The following is a 24,059-nucleotide window of genomic DNA, read 5'->3' as shown; positions in this document are numbered from 1 at the left end:
GACGGTCCAGATTCTTTATCATAAGAATTTTGCATGTAGCATCATATTTCAATTAAAGCCTAATACAATGGAGGAAACGTTGACCTAATTCGTGTCCTAATTTTTGCTACTCCATACCTTCCATATACTAATATCGATGCCATTTAGTTTAAGAGATACTTGAATATACAAATATATGTTGAAGTGTTGGATAGAATATTAACCTTTAGAGAACTATTTATTTGATTGGCCTTGTCACTTGGAAACGTATGTGATGCCGCCCTGACATTGCCATACCAACACACGCACCTCTGTTTTCGCTCTCGGTTTTTACTATGACTGCGGCTCATTAATGACGGGGTGGCAGCGCACAGCTTGGGCTGAAAAGAACGCGGGCCACGGCCCACGCCACGGGCTCGCCTGTCTCCACTGAGCCAGGGAACACGTTCCTCCCCTGAGATTGGCAGTGCGTCCCGTCCCGCCGGTGAGGACCGTGCAAAGCTGGCGATGACCATCAAGAGGAATAGGTCCTCGAAGAGGACGAAACAAAAGGTTGGGACGCGTGTCCGTTGGCCCATCATTAGCCACAACGTCAGGTCCTCGGTGGGGGGAGAGGAGTGGCGGTGGGCCCCGGCGGGGACGGCACGGTTGTCGGCGAGCGTTACGGTAAAGTTTGCGGGTTAAAGAGAAAAAGGAGGATGAAAAGACCGGTCAACCTAGCAGACGGACGGAGCGAACCACGAGACGCGATGGATGTTGGGCCCCATCCCCCAACCACCAACCCCGGGTTTCCCCACTCATTCCCACCTCCTGCACCCACCGCCCTTTTCCTTTCTTTATCTCCCTCCCCCTCTGCGTCTCATAATAAATAACCCGAAAGCAGAACGTATGACGAGATGTGACTGCTGTTGAATACTCGAGGAACAGACCGAAATTACTCTTCAACCCCCGTATGTGAACGAACGCGAGAGGTAAAAAAGAGAGAAGACGAAGAAGAGAAGGAACAGACTCCATTTAGCAGGACAGCGACTGCTGGGGGCTGTCGGCCTCCCCTGTTGGTCCAGCCACGACTGGTCGGTGTCTCCTCGGCCCACGAGAAAGGCTTACGAGCCTACGTGTCAACCTTCCACTGGCTCGGACCGCTGGGTCCGGCCAGCCTGCGACTCTGAAGCCTTCAGCTGCAGCCAGCGCCGGCCACCCCATGCCGTTGCCTCGCACACTAAATGCGCGAACATGCGCTGCTGCAGTCACGAGAGCGCGCAGGCCGGTCAATAACACGAAAAAGGAAGTAAAATTTTTCCCGTCATAACACACAAAAGACGACGTGGTGGAGACGCCCGCCATGGGCTGAACGCCAACGCCAACCTTTGGCGTCGTTTTCCTGACCGGGGTACTATTTCCTCCCCCTTTGAGGCGGAGGAGAGGGAGGAGGTGGTGGTGATGGTGCAGCTGCTGCGTCGACTCGTTCATTTGGTTCCAGCAATTCCCACTAGCTCAAAAACAGAAGGCACCGAACACTAGGCGACGTGGAGGCCATACGAGCCACTGCTCCCAATCCGTCTCTCAATCCATCCGCATACATATGCCTGTAATATGATTCCAGTAGTCGGGGGAGGAGACCTTTTTGTCCTCGTTGAAAAGGCGAGCTTCCCCGCTGCTTCCCATTCAAAGCAACAACGTGGGTGGCGGTGGGATCGCCATCTCTGACCCCACCACCCTTCCATTGGCCTGAGTCGAGGGAATCAAAATAAGGGGGAATAGTAGTGGGTGAGGCGGTGCATCCGGCTATCGCGTGGCGATATTATTTCTATTCGAATCGTGAGGGAGAAGGCACCGCGACCGCACCACTTTCCACGCGTTCGACGTGGAAACCTCACATGTCGGTCCAAATCACCGAGTCGATTTTACGTTGGGTTGGACGATCGGGTCCCGATTGCCAGTTAATTTAGGATGAGGGTAACATCGTCATTCAACATCGGGAGAGTTTCGTGGCGCGCCCGAGCTCAACGGGTGGGCGGTCGTGATTTGTTTGATGCGGGAGGAAATGGACGGCGCCGATTGGACTTCACTTAGGAGTGGTCGTTTCGTGTCCGCACACGAAGCTTCTGCGGTCGTTTACGGGGAGACGGGAAGGAAGACTAAGCAATCGGCATCGAAGCCGGGCTTCTCGCCGGGTTTGGTGGCTGTCTCTTCCTCGCCTCTCCGGGGAGGTAATAGGCAATGATGATGTCCGAATGGGACTCAACCGGTCTTGGAAATTAATCGTTAATTTAATCTAATCAAGAAATTGAATTGGTATATCGGAACATCTCGACCGTTGGTGTGTGCTTGGATCCATTTCAGTAGATCAAGACGGTTCGTTTCGGATCCGATCCTTGGACCGGAAAAATCGAAGATTGCTACGGTCCGATTATTGAATTAATTTTCTTAAAAATCAGATTAAATTTGACTAACCAGATCGATTTTTTTTAATCCCAGTTCAATTTTATAACAATAATTTAAATACCCTTCACTTAAATATTTTTATTATTTGTTTTATGAGAGATTTATATCAATTTTAAATTAAAATTAATGAGAGAAAAAAATGAACCCGTTAATTTCTTTTTTTCCATCTTCATTAAGACATCCCATTTGATATGTATTTGACATTATATTTTCTTAAAATTAAATTATTTTTTTCATATTTATTTATTTATTTATATTTTTGAAGTAAATTTATATTATTATTATTATTTATTATATTTTGGGAAGAAAAATACGGTTCGACCAATTCACTCACTGGTCCGACCAGTGAATTAGTGACCTTAGACTCGATTAGTTTCTCGTGTATTTAAACAGTATAAACATTTAGGTTTCATTTGTTCCATCAAAAGCAAAAAATCAACATTGAAGTGACTTTGACTAGCTTCAAACATAATATTTACAAGTCATTGAAACATAGACCTTTGGATGTAAAATCAAATTAATAATGTGATCGATTTCTCGATTTTTGATATGTGATATCAAAGTTTTGCTTTTCTCATCGCAGTTTATTTTCTCTAAATTAAGGAATAATGCAATTCTACTCGTAGACATGAAATAAAATACAAGATATGTAATACAACATACGATAAATGATCAAAATTGATCGTATCACAACCGAGGAATGAAAAACATGTTAATTTCGGACGAATGAACGCTACACTTGGAACGAGAATCGGATTCCAGCCCGATTCGGAGCCGCGTGTTTGGATCCGACCCTCTCTTTCTTCCCTGCCCTCCGTCTCCATCGTATGACGACTAACGAGCAGGTTCTCTCTGCGAGCCCTTCCATTGCTCTTGCTCGGACGCATCTCCTGGCCCGCCGTTCCTTCCAATCACAGGAAAGGTAAGCGCATAGGTAACACGTTCGATGTTCTTCTACGTGACATGACGATCGAGCAGCTTCGCCGTTTCTCGAGAAATAAATGAATAGCAGCGGAAATTTGAAGAATAAGAAGAAAAACGAAGGGTTTTATGGTCATTTCACATCAGCACAAATGTACGGAGGAAGTCCATAAAAGAATAGGCCGGTGGAAGAAGGGGAGGGCGAGCCGGGGAGCGGAGAGGAGCGGATGGTAGAACGAGACCGCCGACCAAGAACAAGAGGAGAAAGCTAAGTTATTAGGTCGATCGTGTCGATACGATCGTGGGCGATCGACGGCCAACAAGGGAGAAATTTACGAAGGATGGCGATTTCGTCAAGACTCCTCTTTTAGGCTTCCTCCGCTTCTATTCCTCTTCTCCTGCTTTCCCCGATCCAATCCTTGATCGGTGAGTAGAAACCCTATTTTTTGGGGCATCCCCTTGCCGTCGACGATACCGTCGTGGGTGATGAGGAAGGGCAGCGCACAAGCTGTGGACCCGCTGGCGGCGGCTCAGATCGGTGGTGCGATCGCAGTGGAGAAGCGGTTCCGTGGCGTGCGGAAGCGGCCATGGGGCCGCTTCGCCGCCGAGATCCGGGACCCTTGGAAGAAGACCCGAGTGTGGCTTGGCACGTTTGACTCCGCCGAGGACGCCGCCCGCGCCTACGACGCCGCTGCTATCGCCCTCCGAGGTCCCAAGGCCAAGACCAACTTCCCTTCGCCCCCGTCCCCGTTCCCCCCAGCGGCTCTTCCCGCCGCCGCCGCCGCCGCCCACTTCTCTTTCCATCATCGTCAGCAGCACTACCCGCAGCCGCCGCCGCCCCCTCAGCGGCCAACGTCCAGCAGCCACAGCAGCACCGTGGAGTCATTCAGCGGGCCGCGGCTCCCGTCTGCGGCGGCGCCTATCCGCCTCCGGCCACCTATCCTCAAGAGGCAGGCCAACCCACCGCCTCCCCCGCGCGTGCTCAACGGCGACGACGACTGCCACAGCGACTGCGGCTCCTCCTCCTCCGTCATCGATGATGATGGCGATGTCGTGTTGATGTGCCGGCCGCCGCTGCCTTTCGATCTCAACCTCCTCCCGCTCCCTGACGATGATCTCCACGATACTGTTCTCCGCCTTTGATGCTCAATCCCACGGTTGAGAAGAGTGAAATATAGGAAAAAAATGGGTTTTTTTGCTTCTCTTCTTACCATTACGCCTATCGACTCTCATAAACACTTTCGATCTTATGATTTCTATACTTGATCTTTTTGTATGGGCCTGGATTTGAGGACTGAAAGCTATTATGAGGGGTGAGGATATAGGGATCGGGTGGTATCAGATCAGATCTGAGATATCTCTTAGATCTGTTGCTGTTTCTTTTTTCTTTTTTTTCCTTGTACAAACAAATATCTATCTAATTCGATCAAATGACAAAAAAGACCAAAAGAAGTGCCGAAGATTATCTTTTCCCCCATCAAATTTCTAACCTCTCATATGTTTCATGTTCGATCCTGTTCATTGTAGGATAACAAGGGGAGATTTTTTTGGCATGGCAGTATTGATATGTAGATCTATCTTCTGGAAATGGATAAAGGGATGTATGCATTTAGATGCTAGTTCAACTGGTTTATGGTTGTTCTTAGCCCATGTTAAACGATTGCTATTTTCTTCTGGTTGCATTGATGCCATGAATATTTTGATGACTTCCTGTGGATTGCAGATGAGAGGTTGTGTCATAAGTAGGTTGGAAATTTAGATTGGTAGGAGTATCTGGATTATATTATATATATACATGATAATCCATCAGCATTGTTTGGTAATGTCTCAAATGCTCTTTATGGATTTCATCTTTTGATTACTTACCAGACAAGGTCAATAAATCTATTGAGTAGGCATTTAGGATCAAATTGATGGGGCATAATTTCTGGTAATAAGTGCATTCCATGATTGCATCGTTGGGATGTTGGATGCTGTTTTGGTTGCTTTAACCTCTTTTTGTTCTGCTAAAACTGGTGCTCTTGGAGTTTATCTAAGCTGCTGGTGTTGGTTTTGTTTATGCTATTGCAAGGAGAATATTGATTTTGTGGTTATCTGCAAATATGATGCTAATATATTTTTGCTTCCAGCATGTTCTTTTCTTTTTTTGCTTCCCATTTTGGTTGAGATTATATTGATTGCATTATCAGATACTTGATACCAAGTTTCTATGTGAGACAAATTTTTGCTTGTTTATGATTTTTCACGGCCGCCATCTGCCTTGAGGGTAGATTATTCTTGCACGGTTAGTTGGTTTCCTGTCTTCATAAAATGGACTTGCCCTGGATTTCTTCTTGCAAAAAATTTTACGTAAAAAATGGATTTTATACAATGATTTCCTATTCCATCCATTTATACAAGGTTTACCTATTCCACTGTACTTTACTAGGAATAAGTGGTGGTTTCTAGTTTTCAAATTGGCTCGGCTGGACCTGACAGTCAACAACACGTATTCTTTGAACATCCCTTCTCCTTAAGAGTTTGGGATTTCTTTCGGGCTAAACTTCATTTGCATTTCAATATCTTCAATTCTTGTGGGGAGGGGTCCTGGCTGAAAGAGGGATCTGACCTATTTCCTTCCTCTTCCAATTACTCGGCTAGCCTTATCGCTTACAGCCTATGGTTGATCTGGACAGCCCGGAACGATGTAGTGTTCCAAAATGTCTGTATTAGTCCCCTTTTGATTGCCTATAAAGCTGTTTCATACTTGTATGACAGCTCTACTGTAACCCGGCCTGCAGGGATGCAACCTTTGCAACTGGGGATAAGCTCTATTCAAGTATGTTGGTCACGTCCTGCAGCGGAGTGGATCAAGCTGAATATGGATGGGGCTTTTGAGGCCATTTCATAGCTCGGAGGTGCAGGTTTTGTGCTTCGAAATAGCGAGGCTCGCTGTCTTCTTGTTGGCTGCAAATGTATTCATGATGGCAGCTCTTGGGGGAATGAAATTTTGGCAGTGAATGGATAGTAAGGGTTTTGAATGAGGAACCCCTTCCTTGGTTCCTCCTTTACTCTCTTCCAGAGATTTTTGCTCTACTCGACTTAATTGTTGAGTGGAGGATGACACGTTTTTAGAGAAGGTCATCAATGTGCTCGCTGGTTTGTCTCCTTTGCCAAATGGTCCAGATTTAGACTTTTTTTAACCAGTTAAGCTCGGATGAGCAGGGTGTAAGCTGCAATAGGTTTCTAAAGTAATGTGTTATTTTTTTTCCGTTAGAAAAAACTGGCTTGATGTTGACACAAAAGTTAGAATACACTATTGAATTCATTAGTCTTTACTATCATAGTGTAATGGATCTGTGTTTATTACCATGCTCTTTTATCAAGGGGTGAAAAAGCAGGGAAGAAAGATCCTGAGATACAATTAGAGAATTTAGTCGAGGGTTTCGATCGTCATCCCTTCTTAATTTTTCAGCCCCACTTGTACTAGTTTAGGCAGTATATCAAAGGCAATGCATCTTCATTTTGTAGAGTCATGGATTGCTGGCTATTTAAATACCAAAACCTGTGGGTAACCAGATACAGTTCATTTTAGTTAAGCTAGTGGTGAATGCAACTGAAATATTGCACTTGCCTCATGTGCAGCATAATTTCGGGCATGTTTCTAGTTCTTTCCTTTCTGAATGCTGATTAGTATATGAAATGCTCAAATGAATATCCTACAGCATTGTTTTCCACTTGATTCTTCATTCACTTGATAGTATTAACTCTGCACCATTCTTTATCTAGTTCTTTTTGGTTTGCTATCATGCATTTGCCGCTTGCGACATTTCATGGGGATTCTTTATTGACCATGATGTCTCAAGCACTAGTTATCATTATAGTTCTTTTGGCATTTAATTTACTCATTGTCCAAATAGTTCTACTTGTCCAATTAGTACCTTCAAAGAATTAACTTTATTATTTTAGTTTATGCATCTTCTTTCTTCTTTCTTCCATAGTTGGAGCTGCTCATGTGCTTTTTTCCTGGTTCGTACATCTGTTGTATTGAGCTGAGGGTGTGTAGAAAATGATGGATGTCGGCATCCAACTGAGGTTTACCATCAGTTGATTAACCAGAAATGAGGTTCAGCTCTATCATTGTCCACTTACTGTTTTAATCTTTTATGTTGGTTGAGTTGGAGGAAAATGGTTTGGTCAATGCATGTTAAGCATCATCATATTCTCATATGAATTATCATTTGTACCTCAACAGTCTCTTCAGTTTCCAATTGGTACTATATTCTCTATTTGGTGATTGTTTTAGTGAGACATGAAAAAAAATTACTGTTTGCTTCTTTCTTAACCCACAGTATGGTATGGAATATGCATATGATTCTTTTGTGTTTGAGTGATGGACAGAGATTGATATCAGACTTTGGGGTGTTGTGGAAGTCTGGCCTTTCCAGTTTCTGAAGCAGGCAGATGGAGTGGTTAGACCAAACCATGGTGAATCAGATTGTAGAATTCAGAAGTCATGGTGGGTGAGAAAGCAACCAAATTGCACTCTCATTTCAAATAGTGGCTTCCAGTTTTAGCATTATTGTTAGTCGTTAAAAGCTTACAACTTTTTTTGGTGAGATCAAATCCTTGTTGCTGCATGAATCAGAAGGGCATCTGTTTGCTGCATCTGGTTTGATCTACTGCTGGGAGCTGGAAGAAGGTTTTGGTGGGTGTTTGATGAAGCCTGGGTTTTCGAACCGGTTCTAACCAAATCGATTTGGTTTGGTTCAATCAAAATAGGTTCGAATGGGAATCGATTCAGATCTATCTAAAATTAATTAATTCTATTTAATTACTAGGTTTATATTTTAAAAATATATATATTTTAAATAAATTGATTTGGTACAATTAAATCGAATTGAAATTTTGGTTTAATTGAGTCTATATAATAAAATTAATATAATTTATAAAATTAAGCTCACATCATTTGTCAATATTAATATAATTGAATCAGAATTGTTTAAGATCTTCAAAATTAAATTATTGATGAATTGGTTTTGGTTCGTTTTCAACACACCTACTTAATGGGTGTTATTAGTGTAGATGTGTTATTATTTGAACGTTTAAATAAATTATTATTTGTTATTTTGTAAGAGCTACAACATTGTGAGTTTAAAAAAATGATTTAGCCTAAATAATAATAATAATTTTTTATTATTCCCAATTATTTGATTCAACTATGCAAAAATATATCGATCCAACCAAGCACAATAATAGCTGATGTTTTGGTAATTACTGACTTTTGGTACAACCACAAGAGATTTCAATTAATTAGATAAGGTGTAATTATTGTTGCAATTTTGGTCTTCCCATATTTAATTTTCATGAACCTACTTTACATGTGCATATTAATAGAAAGGACATTTGGGTTGGGTGGTTTAGGATATGCATATATTTCAGGAGATATTATTATTATTATATAATGTATTGTGTTTTTTTCTTGTTTTATAAATATTCTTTTGACAAATTAAGCAATCATTAATATAGAAAATTAATTTTTTTCCTTGGTAATCAAAGCCCACGTATATTTATATAACTTATTCAGAGATAAAAATAATTGATCAAAGAGTAGCGTCTGACATAAATATTTAGTATGTATGTTATTATAATTAATCTATCAAATTATTGAATCATATTCATGAGATGATTTCCTTTTCCTTTGTTACAATAAATCTTATTTTCTCGGAGGTACTAGCTAATTTAATTGATAAATATTTTAATTTCTTATCATAAATTTCTGAACTCGTATTCATCATTAATCTTTTGTAAAAAAAATTATTTTTATAAAATATTTTTATTTTTAATTTTTTTTTGACAAATTTAGTCCCTTTTATCAACATTAAATTTTGATTTTTTTATGTAAAATTAATTTCAAAATACATTTATAAATAAGAGAGAGAGAGAGAGAGAGAGGATAAGTGAATGACTTGGTGATATACAATACGAGACTATGAACCACTCAAGGAATTGACCGAATCGAACGGACGTGATGCCAAGTCGTGTGCCGGCACGACTACGACCAAACGGGCATGCGTTGGCTCGGTCGCGTGAGGGCTGCTCGCCGTGTCTTCACGTAATCTGAAGAGTACGAGCATGGACACCGTCGGCGTGCGTTCTCATTTGACGCTTTCTTCCACAATCGCCACAGCCATCCTCTCTATTTCCTCCCCCTCCTGTTCTGCACCAACATCTACACCTCCTCTTCTCGCGTCGGCATGGCTGTGAGTCCCAAGTTTTATGCACTGGATGTTTCGATTGCTTTGATTTGCCTGTAAACTAGTACTTTCTTCCGTGATGTTATTATCGAAGCTCGATTCCGTTAGTTGGGATATCGATGAGTTTTGTCTGTCTCAGAGAGGGATTTCACTTGAATCTGGCTTTACCTTTACCTTGTGTTCTCTCTCTGTGTCTCTTTGCTTTTGGGATTTGGTACCAAACACTCGACTTTCGTGTTCTTTTGGTAATTCTTGTGCTGCTCTATGCATATTGGAATGCTCTTCATGTCTATTCTTTCTTATCTTGGGGTGTTGATGATGGATTGGGGAGTCGTTGGTTGTATAAAGGTTGCTAGGTCAAGAATAATATCAATTCTTTGGGTCTTCTCATGTTGATTTGGCATCATTACTGTCCTGTTCCTTCGATTTAAAGGATACTTCATGCTCTTTTTAGTGTTTGTTTCTTGATTGCCTTTTAAGTTAGCAGCCTATTGTTCACATATTCCTAAAATTATGTGTTCATCGGTTCTTTTCCTCATGCATGAAACTGCTTGTATTTTGATCTCCTTGCCATCAAACATTCATTTTCTGAAATAAAAATCTAATTACTTTGGCAACTTGGGCATGAACATGCCCATCCATTACTGAAGAAGTTTTACCAAACCATTTAATTGACTTCATTTATTTTATGAATGATTAGGATTCAAAGGTATTAGATGTTACATCAAGTTGCAGAGCAGGTAGAGTAGCAAATGCCTTAAAGTTGACTTTGAATTGGTAAAGATAATGGTCAATAGCCACAGAATAATTGGGACTTTAATTTTTTGATGTTAATAAAATAAAAAGAAACTCTATGTTTGTTTTATTATAATGAATTGTTGGTAATGTATTTTAGAGGTCTTTAAGAGACAAAGTTTCTATTGGCCACTACTTAAATAGTTGGTGGGGCAAGAAGTAGCTGCAACTACAGATCAGCAGATGGTGACTGAGGGCCAACCCTGTGCATGGTCAAATTGTTCATACAGGTTCAGCTAAATAGCTTTTTCATGACTTTGTTAGATTAATGAATCATACTATTGTCTAGCTGGTTTTAGGAAATCATACCATGAACAGGAAGCTGAATTTGTGAGATTTTGCATTTTTTTCCTGGTTGGTGATTGCAAACTCACATTGAGTTGGATGTTGGACATTAGAAAGTTGCAATGAAAAAGGGACAGTTTATGTGAAGACTTTCAAGATTGAATCATCTGTATCTGCAGTGCAATATCTCTGATCATATATATAATAATACGATGGTATGCATAATCTATATTATTTGGAGGGAGGAAGTATGTTCTAAATGAGATCAAGCTAATTGAAATGACATTTTCATGATTCTGCTTGGACAGTCTTTGTTTTAGATGGAGAAGAATGGTCTAATCAAATCATCCCTTACATAGGCACTTGAATGGCATGAAAGAGGTGCCTACGAGAATCATGTAGATTCATACATTGGTGTACAAGAACTACAGTTGCATCATTGGTTAAGGTGTTCTTGAAGACAACTGGTTAGCTAAGAGTGAAGTATTTGACATTTTGTTATATCAAGTTAGTTTAGTGTAAAGTGGTTCTTTTTTCCAACACTTTAGTGTTAAGATTACCGGGAATTGGTATTCGTTGTTCCACATTCATCTTATATGCAAATCACTATTGCTTTCTTTCATGATTCTGGACTTGCATCTCTTGTAAGTCTATCTGATCCATGGATAAAATTTGAGTGATCCATCATGGTAGAGTCAGACTTGTCTGAATAACAAGAGGTTCTTGTAAGTCTATCTGTAATAACTAGTTGGGACATTATGGCTTGTTATTCTTGTTGTTTGTCATCGAAGAAGACTGATCTTACTGCTTTTACGAGGTCTAATGTCAATTATTCTGGAGCTATTAGTAGGCTCCATAACAAAAGAGAAGAACTAAGAGTCCCGACAAATGGGTGAATTTAGATTTATGTAATTGCTTTGAGTGCTAATGAATGGAGACTTAATTGTGTATTTCTCAGGTTATGCCCATTAAAAACAGATGCTGCATAAGCAAATTGAATGATGAAGTGTCCAAATTACTTTATTCAACTTGTATGATAATATTTTCTCATTGGTTCCTCATATGGAAAAGAACTCGAAAAGTTGTTGAGAATTAGTGTTGAGATGTTTGATGAAGTTCTTTAAGATCATTGTTCCGAGAATGTCCAACTAAAATGATCTGGTCTTGTCTTAGTAATCTTGAAACATTCAAATCAACTTGTGAGTATATATTGTTGAGATGGTTGAGAGAGTTCAAATTAGTTCTTCAAATGATGAGCCTACAACCCATAAAGAGCATGTAACTCATTACTTGTTTCTTTTGCAAGATGCCATGCCTTGAAGCTTGTGTGCCAATGTGCTCTGTATGAAGGTCATTTTTATTTTTCTCACAATTATATTGATGCATCATTCATTTCATTGATTTAACTGTGGCACTAAAACAATGCCTCAATTAAATGTGATTCATCTTCATGCTGTATCAAGCAAAACTAGCTCAACATCATACTAGAATCAGAACTAGAACACTGCCATAGTTCTGTGGATAATAAAAGTTCTACATTGTTGTTTCTATCTTGCAGCAACGGGGACATGTTCCACGTTTTGGTGATTGGAACCAAAACGCTGCCTACACGACATACTTCGAAACGGCACGCAAGGGGAAAGCTACTGGATCAAACATTGTCAATCCTAATGATCCTGAGCAGAGCCCGGAGCTCCACAAGCCTGGGGCATTGGCTGCAGAACCCTCATATCCATATCCTAAACAAGGCCCGGTGAATCCGCAGCCGAAGCCAAACAATGGCAGGGAAGAACGACAACTTGAAGGAGGATATGCACCAGTTCCGCCGCAGTCCAGAAACAGCAGCCAGAGAACCACCGTGGACCGATATGGTAGAAACCATGCAGCGGCACGCAGGAATCCAGGAGAAGTCGGCTACATCCCTTCTCCGTCGCCGGTATCACCTAGCAGAGCAGGAAACGCTCGTGGAGGCCTAGCCGTAAGACTTCCAAGATTGAATCTTCACGTTTCATGATGTTGTCTGATGTCTCTGTGGTTCTGGTTGTGATTCTTGCATGCTTTTGGTGGCGACAGGGACGGCAGAGAGCCACGGCGGTGCCCAAGTTCGGTGAATGGGATGCAACCGATCCTAAATTTACTCCAGGTTACACAGTCATCTTCAACCAAGTTAAAGAAGACAAGAAGGCGAGCACCGCAGCTCATCAGCCCACAGTTCCTGTCCAACCAACGCGATCTCCAGCCACCGCCGAGAAGGCGTACCGAAACGACGATTCCTGTTGGACCGCGGTAGGTTTCGAGCTCCGCAATCAATCGGCTGGTGCACTCTCTGATTACTGACTGCTTTCTTCCTCATCTCGTCTTGCAGCTGTTCCCTTGCCTGCGTCCAAACGTCAGATACTGATCCGGAATTCCAAATGGTCCATCTTCAACTCCGTGATGCATTACATCGAACGATTTTTCGACGCATTTGTTTGATTTGTTCAGCTTGTTCCTTTCAGCAAGAATGGTTCTTCTTCTTGAATATGTGCACTGTGAATGGATGTTGCTTTTCATTTATTTTTATGGGGTCAGAGTCTTCTTGAGACCAATGTCTAATTAGAATAAAATAAATATATATATATTTCCAATGTTCCTTTTTTATTTCTTATTCATCATCCGATGACGTGGAAACAAAACAGAAGTTGATTTTTCTTGATAATTTCTTTCTTATTAAAATTATCTATATATGCTATTATTTTGGGGATTAAAGAAAAAATAAATCTCCTCATCCCATCAATTATTAAAATAATTATATATTATTTTCTATAATTAGTAATCTTTAATATCTCAATTCTTATATCTTTAGTATCTCAAGTTTTCTTGGGACTAATATCTAATTAGAATAAAATAAATCTATATTTTCATTTTTTATTTTTTATTTATCATCCGATGATGTGGAAACAAAACAGAAGTTGATTTTCCTTGATAGTTTCTTTCTTATTAAAACTATATATATATATATATATGTTATTATTTAGAGGATTAAAGAAAAAACATTCAGATCTTTATATTTATGAAAGTAAAATATTTAATTTTAATTTTACTTATGTCAGTGTGAAAATATCGAGTATGCTATCAAATGTAGAAAATGACATCAAAACAAGGTTAAAATGATAATTTTATAATATTATTTTTATTGATATTAATTTTTATTATAAATTTTATAAAAAAAATAATAATAAAATTAATAGTTCGGAGGAGATAGGATTATAAGAGAGATCCTTTTTATTAAGTATTTCACTTTTCATTAAAACTTACGAACGTATTAAAAAAAAATCAATTGAATATTTTTTCACTCTTTTTATTTTTTTTATTTGACCGATAAGAATAAGATTACGAAATTATCTTTTAATTCTATTTTAGCGTCTGTTCTTTTTCACTCGAGTGGGTAATTACGGTGCTTAGGATATGTATTCAAGGCGTTGCGGACAAAGGAGTCATCTTCTTTCACCATAAACGTCGATACGCCTGTCCCTCCTCCTCGTTCGCTCGCCGACTGGAGCGAGATGGAGGGGAAGGGATCGGATTCGCTGTCGCCTAGCGATTGGGCCTCGAAGGCGCTGCCGTCGTCGTCTCCTCCCGCAAGCAGGTCCGCTCCGCCTCCCTTCTCCTTTTTCTGTCCAAAACTTCGTCCTTGATGGTCTGTCGATGTTGTCATTGTTTTGGGGCACGATCAGAGGAACGTCGATGAGGCGGTGGAGAAGCTGATGTCGAAGGGAATCGAGGTGATGGGGGTGGTCTGCCACGTTTCGAATCCCCATCACCGGCACGATCTCATCGAGAAGACCGTCCAGGTGAGCGCTTCTCCTCCTAAGAAACGAAGTACAAGGAAGAGAAAGCTTGAAGATGCAATAAAGTTTTGTAGATTGGACAAAAGTAGAGAAGAGAGAAAGAGACAGAGAATAATTTCGGGAAAAGGCGCCAAAAATTCTTTGATGTTGATGAACAACACCGTCATGCAAAATTCAGAGCTGTCACTGCCAGACACTTTGGCGCCTTAGGCTTTTACCTTGCTTAAGACACTCATGAGCAAATAAGACAGGCCTTAGAACAGCAGCATGATCCTTTTTCTAATCTGATCAGCTGACCACCAACAACTATGGAACTTTCCAGATTCTTGGACTGAACCAACTTAGACAGGATGTTGTTAGCCATCAACAGAGAATTGATGAATTTGATGGGATTTGTGGTTTTAATTGCTGATCCATGCACACTTTTATTTGCAATGGAGAACCCCTCTGAATTGCTTTTGTTGCCTCTCTCATTAGCTCGGTGTCATTTGTCTAGAATATGCTTTGGAGTGTAGCATCCTGATGCACCCAGGAGGCGAGAGGAATCCAGCAGATGGAGGCCAAGATCAAATCAAATTGGACAAAAGAAGAGGGTGGTGTTTGTCAAGTCAATGCCTGGTTTTGTATCATTAGGTCTGTGTCTTTGTGGCTAGATTACGCTGCTGAAACTAACATATGGACTCCTTATATTGTCAATGATGGGCTAGTTGGAGAGAAGTAGGGCATTGGTGAGAAGATATACTTGATCAATTTTCAGCCTCCATCATGTTAGCTAGTTGATGGTATGTTGGAAGTTCGCATTGATACCGTTTGAACAAATATCTGGAGTTCAGACACCAAATAAATAAAATCTTTCTTTTCCAAAAAATTGAGTGTTCCTTGCATTTTATGCATTGATTAGGTTGATAGTCTTTTCCTCATTCCAAAATTCTTGATTTAACTTTTGAGGCCGTTTTTCTTTGGATTTTGGATTTTGGATTTTGGCTTTGAATACTTATTCTAAAGGAGTGACATGATATCCAGTTTGCCATTTTCTATTAGATTACAGAATTGCATAAACATATTTTGCTTTTGTTGAGAAATATGGTCACATAGGCATAGTTGTGTCGAATGCTGCTGCTAATCCATCAGTGGATAACATTCTGGATACCAGAGCGTCAGTGCTTGATAAACTTTGGGAGATCAGTGTGAATTTCTCAGTTCTTATTCTGCAGATAATTTATATGCTAATGGGGTTTCACTTAGCCTTATTTGAGAATATTAACTTCATGTCTTTTGCAAGCTGCTGCATCTTACTTGAAGATGGGATCATCCGGCATCCTTATATCTTCAATTGCAGGTTATCTTCCGCAGTCATCCATGGCCATGTATGGTGTCACAAAGACTGCTCTTCTCGAGCTTACTAAGGCACGTATCAGATTACTTTATGTACTGTGCATTATATGGTGGAGTGATAGTACACTTTTTTCGATTAATCTTTCCCTTGTGACTGATTCAGATTACTTTTGGCTTGACTATGTTTTGGAATATAGTAGAAGTATGTGTTACTGCTGGCTTGACTATGCAGTTGTACATGATATTCTGTTCTAAATTTCTTGCAGGCTCTTGCTGCTGAGATGAGTGAACTGTATAGCTCCTGGATTTGTGCCCACACATTTTGCTGATTTTATCACGAAAATGATGCCATCGTATGCATTCTCTACTTCTTGTTGATTGCCTCTTTTTACTGTTTTGCTCATGCACTTTAAGCTAATTTGATTTTCAAGATAATTTGACAAAAATCTTCTTTGTGCTTGACAAGTTGCATGTTGGTGTAGTTTTTGAACACTGTTACCTATCCTTGTCCCTTAGGATCTTGCCTTTCTGATCTGTTGACAGAACTTGAATTTACCAAGTTTAAGCCACATCTGCTTATATAGGTTCATATTAAGACCATCCAAATCATCTAAATGATAGCGCAGAAGTACATTACTCAATCTCGTCTACATCTATGTTATAGCCTTCTCAAGTGACCAAAAGTTAGTTATTTTTTGATGTCAGAAAACTTCTGATTATGGCTTTTATGGTCCATCTTTGCAATTGATTGGCATTTGTATAACAATCTTGGGTACATCTTGTGACATTTAAAGTAATATCTCTTGCAGAGATTTTAAGAGTTTTATCTTGTAGGATTGAGTTTTAGGCCAGTTTGATGAGGTAATAAAGTTTTAATAAAATCAAATAAATGTGAATATGATAATATAAGATAATCTTAGCATAGTTTAACGTAGCGTAGTATGTCTATAAATAGGCATGATATCTGATTGTGTAAATCACCTATAGTCTGGAGTACTTTAGGTCTAGATAGTCCAAAGGACCCAAATCAAGGGTAGTCAAGTCTTATGACTGGCATTGAAGATCTCGTAAGTGTTCTGATGAGAAGTTCAGTATAGTCTTTTTATTTCTACTTTGCTTTTTTCTTCTTTTCTTATTTTAGATATTGAACTCATAGGACTCTATTATTGCTATTTGAGAAAGTACTGCACTTGTATGTAATTTTCATCTGACTTATATTATTGATAAGGACCATTTTATGTCAGTTTTGCTGTCTAGAAATATCCAAGACTTTGTCGTCTTCATTAAATTCTTGTTTATTCGATCTTCACCAAAAGTAAACACGTTTATATGCAGAGAAAAACCAGAGAGGAGAAGACTTTGCTTAAGAGGCCCGGGTCTACAGAAGACATGGCTTCTGCCGCAGCCTTTCTGGCATCTGATGATTCATCCAACATTCCTGGAGAAACACTTGTGGTTGCCGGAGGGATGCCTTCCAGGCTATAATCCATTCCCAGACTTCACCCTGTGATGATCATTTGTTGCTGCTGCCAACACATGCCGAGTCTCAAGAACATCATTTTGTAGGCAGAGCAGAGTTAGACAAGCTGTAATAAATCATTCAACCATCTGAAGTTGGAGATATTGAATTTATTTTGTGCCTGCTTAGTGAAATTGAGTTGTGTTTACCATCAAATGCTGTGGTCAAACATAACTGTAACCTTTTTTTGGGAAAAAAACGTCGAAGCCAATAGCTTCTTATGAGAATTCACCTTATTTTAATCATTGATTTTGTGTTTGTTCTTAGATTTACTTGAACATATGTAGTCCTATAAAATTTTAAAAATTATAGATATAACACTGTAGTTAACAAAAATCTCTGCCATCACAATAATGACATTGAATCTCTAAATGAATTTATTTACAAAGGAATTAATAATCTTTATCTTTATGAATTTAACTTTAGGAAAACGAAGTACTAACTTATCAATAAAAAATGATAATTTAATATGATTTTATTGATATATATATATATAAGTTAAATAATTGAATATATATATATATATATATATATATATATATATATATATATATATATATATATATATAGAGAGAGAGAGAGAGAGAGAGAGAGAGAAAGCCTCCAATGAAATTTACCAAAGTATCACGAACAAAACTATAAATAAGATATTTAATATAATGCTCATATATATCCGTATTTTTTAGTTTTATTTATACTTTACAATCATATAGAAGATTTGCAGTAGGTTTTGCAACCTTAGTTTGGTTGGCTTTTATGATTGTTTCAAGCTTGTAAACATAAATTATGTCCGGTTATCACGTAGAGATAAAATTGTCTGGAAATAAGCTATCCAAGCAACTATTTTGAGGGTTTTCTAACTCTATAGAGTGGTGCGAAATGTCAGTTAAAATAACACTCAAGAGCTACTTGGTGGCATATGACTGGATGGGCCTTTGGGGTTGTGTCTAGGGCTGGTTCACTATCTTATTTCGCAATAGTATCATGTGGGCACTTGTGGGGACTTTGGATCACGATAGATCACCTTAAACCTTTTGTCGTGCTGATTGTTCGAAGATTGCGAAGCCCATGTTTATAATTTGCAATGCTTCTCAAGTGTTTGCTAACACGATTGCTCGTGGATCCCAAGTTAAATATTTTTTCTAACTCATCTTTTCTTCTGTAGGTTCTTAAGGGATCATATGAAGTTTCAAAGAGATTGACCGTTTAAGGATAGATACGAAAGAATATCGCACAACTTAAATAAAATCAGATAAGTCCATGATAAATGGATGTCTTTTTTTTCATACTATAATCAAAATATCATTTATAAAATAAATAAAAAATAATCGATGTTCATTGATCTGACTCTAGATTATTTGAGGTAAACTAAATTGTTTGACATGAGCCTAGATTACCTCCATCGTCCCCTCCTCATCATTCTCTTTTTCCTTCTACTCCTCCTCCACTATTCCCTCCCTCCTACTTCCATTCCTCACAATTTAAGAAGTTTAAATTAGTTTGATGAAAATTAATTCAAATTACACTTAAGTTATACTCTATCACATATTTAACATAAAATATATTATTTTAAAAATTAATCATCCTAAATTTATATAAAAATAAAAATAATAACATATTACATCTTATTCTATTAGTTCAGGAGAAGTTTGGATAGGTTTGGTTAAAATTCAAGAGTTATTCTCGATTATAATTCAACATAAAAATACTTTATTTCAGAAATTAATCATCCTAAATTTATACAAAAATAAAAAATGATAATAATATATTAATATCTTACCCTAGTAGTTTATGATAAGTTTGTATTTGTCGGGTGAAGTTTCAAACAAACTTGAGTTACTCATGATTATAAATTCAATCCAAAAATATTTTATTTTAAAATTATTCACTTTAAATAAAAATATATATATATATATATATATATATATATATATATATATATATATATATATATATATATATTAGTATATTACCCTAGTAGTTTATAATAAGTTTTGATAAATTTGATGAAAATTCAAAGAGTTACACTTGATCGAATCAACATAAAAATATTATATTTTAAAAATTAATCATTCTAAATTCATAAAAAAAGTGATAATATTATCTTAGCGTCTCACCCTAGTAGTCCAAGAGAAATTTGGATAGGTTTAGCGAAAATTCAAATAGTTACACTCATCATATATTCAACCTAAAAATATTCTATTTAAAAATTTAATCACTAAATTTGTAAAAAATGATACTAAACTAATTATAATCTCACCTTAGTCTTTCCGAAGAAGTTTAGATAAATTTGATAAAAAAAAATTAATGGGTTACATCGATTCAACCCAAAATATTCTCTTTCAAAGTTTATTTACCCTAAAATCATATTTTTTTTTAAATAACACTAAATATTTTAGATTGATATACTAGTATTTTTTTTAAAAAAAATGAATTGATTTGATGAAAATATCCTGATTATTCTTAGTTCATAGATTCAATAATGTCTGATTCGATTTGTTACGATTGGACTCCATCTGATTCAAATAATCAAATTGGATCGGACATGTCAATATGTGATATGAAATAGCTCTGTAGAAGCATATTATTAGAATCTTTAAAAAAAATCTTGATAAAAACTAAATATAAAGGCATTATATATATATATATAAGGGACGATATGCTATTTTCGCAGCTGTGGACGGTCTAACTGCCTTTCCTTCCTCCCTCCGATCGATCTCATTCTGTTAGCGTCACGGCACTGTGAGCTTATTCGCCCCGAACCCGCCTCTTCTGCTGCGAAGATGGATCCACAGCAGACTTCTCTGCAACGCCTTCACAACGTCGAGAAGGTTGGCTTTGACCCCTTTCTTCTCCCATCCCCTTCTTCCCACCGTATCAGATCCTTTGGTGACGCTGCTCTCACCTTCTCTTTCTCTCTTTGCCGGTGCTGCTTCCTTTTTCTTTTTATTTTGGGGGCTGGCTTGGATTGGCGCCGCCATCAGCGGATAGTGCGCGTGCTGGAGCTCGCCGGATCTGTCATGGACGAGCTCGCCAGTTCGACCGGGCCCCGCGCCGACGTTCTCGCCGTTCACTGCCGTGAGTTCATGCAGTCCATCAAGGTTACCTTCTCTGTCCTCTCTCTCTCCCCCCGCTAACGTCTTCGTTCTCCTGATACCGACGCTTAAGGCGGGTAAGATTACCGAGGGTTGTAAATGATCTTTATGCTATGTGCAGTCGTAGGTATAGACAGAGGTTTTCGGAAATCATGTTTATGGGATGGTTGTGTTTTATGAATAGGTTTCTGGTGTGGATTGTGTCGTTTATTCAAGATAATGGACTTGCCCATGAATCGCTTGTCAAAATGCCAAAGAGAGTGTGTTTTTAATCTTTAGAAGCAATGAGCTTTGGTAATCCTCCTTTTAGACACAAGCCCAACACTTGGGCGAAAAATATTTCATGGTTGAGGGGTGCGCATCTCGTTGTGGGATTTAATATGTCACCATCTCCAAATTTTCATTGTCATCTCTGGTTCCATGCTGTTCAATGACCAAAACTACTTATCTGAAAATTTAATGGTAGCTGACCTTACTGTAACAAATTGAAGCCATGTTATTCCTCCTCCTGCTTTTTTTTTGTTCATAGATGTGTAGGATAAACTTATCTGGTTTACTGATCTAACAGCATGTGTCCTTGGATAATGCTAAAAGTTATAGAGTTGAAGAATTGTAGCTGATCCATGTGTTACAGATGTGAGTGGACATTGTCTCTGTGGAGTTTCTTTGTTAATTAATTCATACATATGTTCTCAAACAATAACAAGGTCAGTAGGGTCCCAACTATTTAGAGTTGGCTACATGGATCTTTTACTAGTATTAAGCTCCATAAAAACGTCATATTCCTAGTTTAATTATGAGTATTTAAATATTTATTTATAATTTTTAATAAAGTATTTATAGATCTTCCTCTATCTCTACTCGCACAACTAATATTAATAGTTTCACATCTTTTAACTGTAGCATCTATAGGTCTCCTATCACTAATACTTTTATCAAATAGAACATCAAGAAAAGGATTCACTACTTAAAGAGGATGCTTATCCATTTTTTAATTCCTATAAATATATGTGTAACATTGCATGTGCTTTTAAGAAAATCTTCTTCTTTACTGTTCATGAAGAGGTTAACCTTCCAAGGTTTGTGCATCACAGATCAAGATATACACTGCATATACAAAATTAGTGATACAACTGAAAATTCTCTTTAAAGATTGCACCAAAAACATTCCAACATTTTCCTACTTGTTCTGGCAAGTCCCAGTATGGGAATGCCCAAGATGCCCAAGGTGTGTTGTACATCCTCTGTGCTGTGCCTGGTTTGTGCCAGTTGGCACAGATCCTATGTTATCGACATCCTGTCATGGATCCTGTCATTCAAATCTTCAGTGTTTATTCTGCAATTACTAAAATTTTCTGTGATTTTTGACAAATAAGTAGACCGCTTACAAAGTTGATAGAATGTTTTTGGAACAGGAAATCCAGACAACACTTCGTGAAGAAATTAAGAGTGCTTGTGAATATCGTCCATTTGAGAAATGCGACTATAGTGCCAGAATTTCTAACGAGATCTGCTCCAAGAAATTGGAATACATCATCGAGCAGTTGGATGACATCAAAGAAAGCATCAACTAGTACAAAGATTGAATTGCACAAGCAATGCGGTAAGCATATTTACCATTTATATCATCCCCACAGTGATTTGTTGCGATTGGACTGCATATAACTTTAAGATAAGTCTCATGATACAGTAACAATGTAATGTATAGTTGAATACCATGATATTAATATGAAGGACTTGCTTTTCGAATCTGTTTCTTGCTATCTTTGCCTCAAGGTGTAGACTGGATACATAGATCAAATTGATTTGATGTTTTAATGTGCTACACCGAAGAACATAACTTTATTTCCTTCCCTATATTCATCATCTCAAGGAGTAGCCTGTGTTGCCTATTATACTTTAGAACTTGTGTTTTCACGACAAAACTCTTTCATAGAATGCATATTTTATATGCAGAATCTGCTTTGAGAACATTTTTGTCTGATCTGTTTTTCATGCATAAATTATTGTTATATATAGCATAATGGGAAACTGGCTGAACTTCATGAAGTGCCTTTATTTAAAGGACCAACATTTATCTGGTGAGTTGCAGCAGTTTCTACAAATAGAATATAAATTGCATTCCTGAGGCACTAAAAGGTCAGAGCTATAACCATATGCCAGATACAATTTAGCCATTCTTGATGGCACACGATTGCTAAGATGCCTTTTTTGACATTCAGTGCTATCTGAAACATGTCATTATACTTATCTGCAAATCATATTTACCCTTTTTATACCAATAGAAGTTGCACAAACAAGGTGACCTGTTTTTTTTCCTAAGATGAATCCTGTTCAGGTTAATTTGCTTTAGCTGGTTGTCCATTATGAGCTAACTGAGTTCAATGGATTCAGAGGTTATTGGATCCTCCCCAAAAGTTTGGACCTTTGATACTAATAATGTACATATCAAGAACATCAAAAATGATCTTCCAGTTGATTGTTTGACATCTTTGTTATTGAACATGGAAACTATGTTGTAAACCTGGTTAATGAGAACACCTTTTGTTTTGTTTAATATCAATGTTTGCTTTCTTCAATATACATTGTGATCACATGATTTTCCAGGAGCCAGATTCAGTTCATATTAAAAGTATATTTATCATATGCAACTATTTGCTTATTAGGGATCCTCATTGGTTTCCTTGTTTAGGCAGCTGTGAATATTCTCAGGATGTAGGCAAGCCATGGGAACTAGAAGAGAAATAGCAGCATGTGAATGAAGCTTATGCATCTCTCTTTGGTCTTCCACAAAGATCCGATTAATGAATTGATAGAGATAGCTCCTTCAGATGACTAAACATTCAAAACAGCATTTGTAAAACTGCTTGTCGCTAATGTTGTGGACATGCTTATGCCTTGTTCGACTTTCTTGACAGTAAAATCTCTGCCTATATTTACGTATTCTGTATTGGAGAAATTAGATACAGATAAACTGTACCAAATTGTATTCTCTTTGCACAAAATTGCATAGGTTAGTTTTGGCATTACCATACACGAATTCATTGGCACAGATATGCATGTTTATGAGATTCCAAATAGGAATGTAGAGATGGGTTGATATGCCCATCAACAAGCAAGTAGAATAATGTAGTAAGGTCCTGTCAAAGTTGGTTTGACTGTTTTGTTTCATTAAGTTGCTACATGGTGCAGGTTCTCCAAATGCAATCAAAGAATCCAGTGCATGATGGAGACACAAGGGAACTCAGATCAGGTCAGCCACATCTTGTCTACCTTCTTCTCATGGTTAGGTTTAATTCTGAGTGTCAATGTGCCATAGGAAAATTGATATATGATTTCTTGGAAGCCATGCAAATGATGCATAATTATTTCTGTATACTATAAATGAGAAAATTCTTATTATCAGCCATAAAAAATATGAAGGTAATCATAATTTTCATTTAACGATTTGAAATATCATATAACAATTTTGAAGACGTTATGTAAGGCTAAGCAACTAAGGATATTGATTGTTGATTTACAATTTTCAGGATTCAACCTCATTTTCAACACTTACAATTAAAAAAAGACTTATTAATTTATAATTTTTATTTAATATTATCTTACTTATGAGACTTAA

General features: G+C 38.1%; 4 protein-coding genes across 18 annotated transcripts; all 4 read left to right on the top strand.

The window, feature by feature from the left end:
• Positions 1-3,533: 3,533 nt before the first annotated feature.
• Positions 3,534-4,827, top strand: LOC135598624 (ethylene-responsive transcription factor 3-like). The gene has a single exon (XM_065092713.1). The coding sequence runs from the start codon at positions 3,832-3,834 to the stop codon at positions 4,486-4,488; it is 657 nt and encodes a 218-aa protein (XP_064948785.1). The 5' UTR covers positions 3,534-3,831; the 3' UTR covers positions 4,489-4,827.
• Positions 4,828-9,357: 4,530 nt separating this feature from the next.
• On the top strand, positions 9,358-13,301 carry LOC135598623 (RPM1-interacting protein 4-like). 2 transcript variants are annotated; one of them, XM_065092712.1, is made up of 4 exons: positions 9,358-9,587; positions 12,220-12,639; positions 12,735-12,947; positions 13,027-13,301. In XM_065092712.1, exons 1-4 carry the CDS (start codon positions 9,582-9,584, stop codon positions 13,060-13,062), a joined length of 675 nt encoding a protein of 224 aa, XP_064948784.1. In that variant the 5' UTR covers positions 9,358-9,581; the 3' UTR covers positions 13,063-13,301. The 2 variants fall into 2 exon arrangements, with proteins under 2 accessions (XP_064948784.1, XP_064948783.1); XM_065092711.1 differs by lacking the exon at positions 9,358-9,587 and adding an exon at positions 9,619-9,826.
• Positions 13,302-13,948: 647 nt separating this feature from the next.
• Positions 13,949-17,594, top strand: LOC135598627 (short-chain dehydrogenase/reductase SDRA-like). Of its 9 annotated transcripts, none has more exons than XR_010481623.1 (6): positions 13,953-14,289; positions 14,378-14,494; positions 14,988-15,124; positions 15,571-15,898; positions 16,093-16,179; positions 17,162-17,594. XR_010481623.1 is itself a non-coding variant. In XM_065092723.1 (5 exons), exons 2-5 carry the CDS (start codon positions 14,408-14,410, stop codon positions 16,153-16,155), a joined length of 324 nt encoding a protein of 107 aa, XP_064948795.1. In that variant the 5' UTR covers positions 13,949-14,289; positions 14,378-14,407; the 3' UTR covers positions 16,156-16,179. The 9 variants fall into 9 exon arrangements, 1 of the variants encoding a protein (XP_064948795.1); XR_010481624.1 differs by having other exon boundaries at positions 13,956-14,289; positions 14,378-15,124; positions 15,571-15,678; positions 15,831-15,898; XM_065092723.1 differs by lacking the exons at positions 14,988-15,124; positions 17,162-17,594 and having other exon boundaries at positions 13,949-14,289; positions 15,571-15,676; positions 15,831-15,898.
• A 2,422-nt stretch (positions 17,595-20,016) lies between these two features.
• On the top strand, positions 20,017-23,699 carry LOC135598626 (mediator of RNA polymerase II transcription subunit 11-like). 6 transcript variants are annotated; one of them, XM_065092722.1, is made up of 4 exons: positions 20,017-20,176; positions 20,330-20,446; positions 21,856-22,043; positions 23,633-23,699. In XM_065092722.1, the coding sequence occupies exons 1-3, from the start codon at positions 20,129-20,131 to the stop codon at positions 22,012-22,014; spliced, it is 324 nt and encodes a 107-aa protein (XP_064948794.1). In that variant the 5' UTR covers positions 20,017-20,128; the 3' UTR covers positions 22,015-22,043; positions 23,633-23,699. The 6 variants fall into 6 exon arrangements, with proteins under 6 accessions (XP_064948794.1, XP_064948793.1, XP_064948792.1 ...); XM_065092721.1 differs by lacking the exon at positions 23,633-23,699 and adding an exon at positions 23,137-23,474; XM_065092720.1 differs by lacking the exon at positions 23,633-23,699 and adding an exon at positions 23,133-23,474.
• The last annotated feature ends 360 nt before the right edge of the window (positions 23,700-24,059 follow it).

The sequence above is a fragment of the Musa acuminata genome, chromosome BXJ2-1, assembly GCF_036884655.1.
Source record: "Musa acuminata AAA Group cultivar baxijiao chromosome BXJ2-1, Cavendish_Baxijiao_AAA, whole genome shotgun sequence".
NCBI lineage: Eukaryota > Viridiplantae > Streptophyta > Magnoliopsida > Zingiberales > Musaceae > Musa > Musa acuminata.
The sequence above is the reverse complement of the archived record's forward strand: the minus strand, read 5'-3'. Positions and strand labels throughout refer to the sequence as shown.

Excerpts from the sequence above, each read along its gene's own strand:
- LOC135598624 (XM_065092713.1), top strand. The coding sequence starts at position 3,832 with ATGAGGAAGGGCAGCGCACAAGCTGTGGACCCGCTGGCGGCGGCTCAG.
- LOC135598623 (XM_065092711.1), top strand. The coding sequence starts at position 9,701 with ATGAGTTTTGTCTGTCTCAGAGAGGGATTTCACTTGAATCTGGCTTTA. Across the intron at positions 9,827-12,219 it reads TCGACTTTCGTGTTCTTTTG|CAACGGGGACATGTTCCACG; the intron begins GTAATTCTTGTG and ends TCTATCTTGCAG. Across the intron at positions 12,948-13,026 it reads ACGATTCCTGTTGGACCGCG|CTGTTCCCTTGCCTGCGTCC; the intron begins GTAGGTTTCGAG and ends CTCGTCTTGCAG.
- LOC135598627 (XM_065092723.1), top strand. The coding sequence starts at position 14,408 with ATGTCGAAGGGAATCGAGGTGATGGGGGTGGTCTGCCACGTTTCGAAT. Across the intron at positions 14,495-15,570 it reads TCATCGAGAAGACCGTCCAG|AAATATGGTCACATAGGCAT; the intron begins GTGAGCGCTTCT and ends GCTTTTGTTGAG. Across the intron at positions 15,899-16,092 it reads CTCTTCTCGAGCTTACTAAG|GCTCTTGCTGCTGAGATGAG; the intron begins GCACGTATCAGA and ends AATTTCTTGCAG.
- LOC135598626 (XM_065092719.1), top strand. The coding sequence starts at position 20,129 with ATGGATCCACAGCAGACTTCTCTGCAACGCCTTCACAACGTCGAGAAG. Across the intron at positions 20,447-21,855 it reads AGTTCATGCAGTCCATCAAG|GAAATCCAGACAACACTTCG; the intron begins GTTACCTTCTCT and ends TTTTTGGAACAG.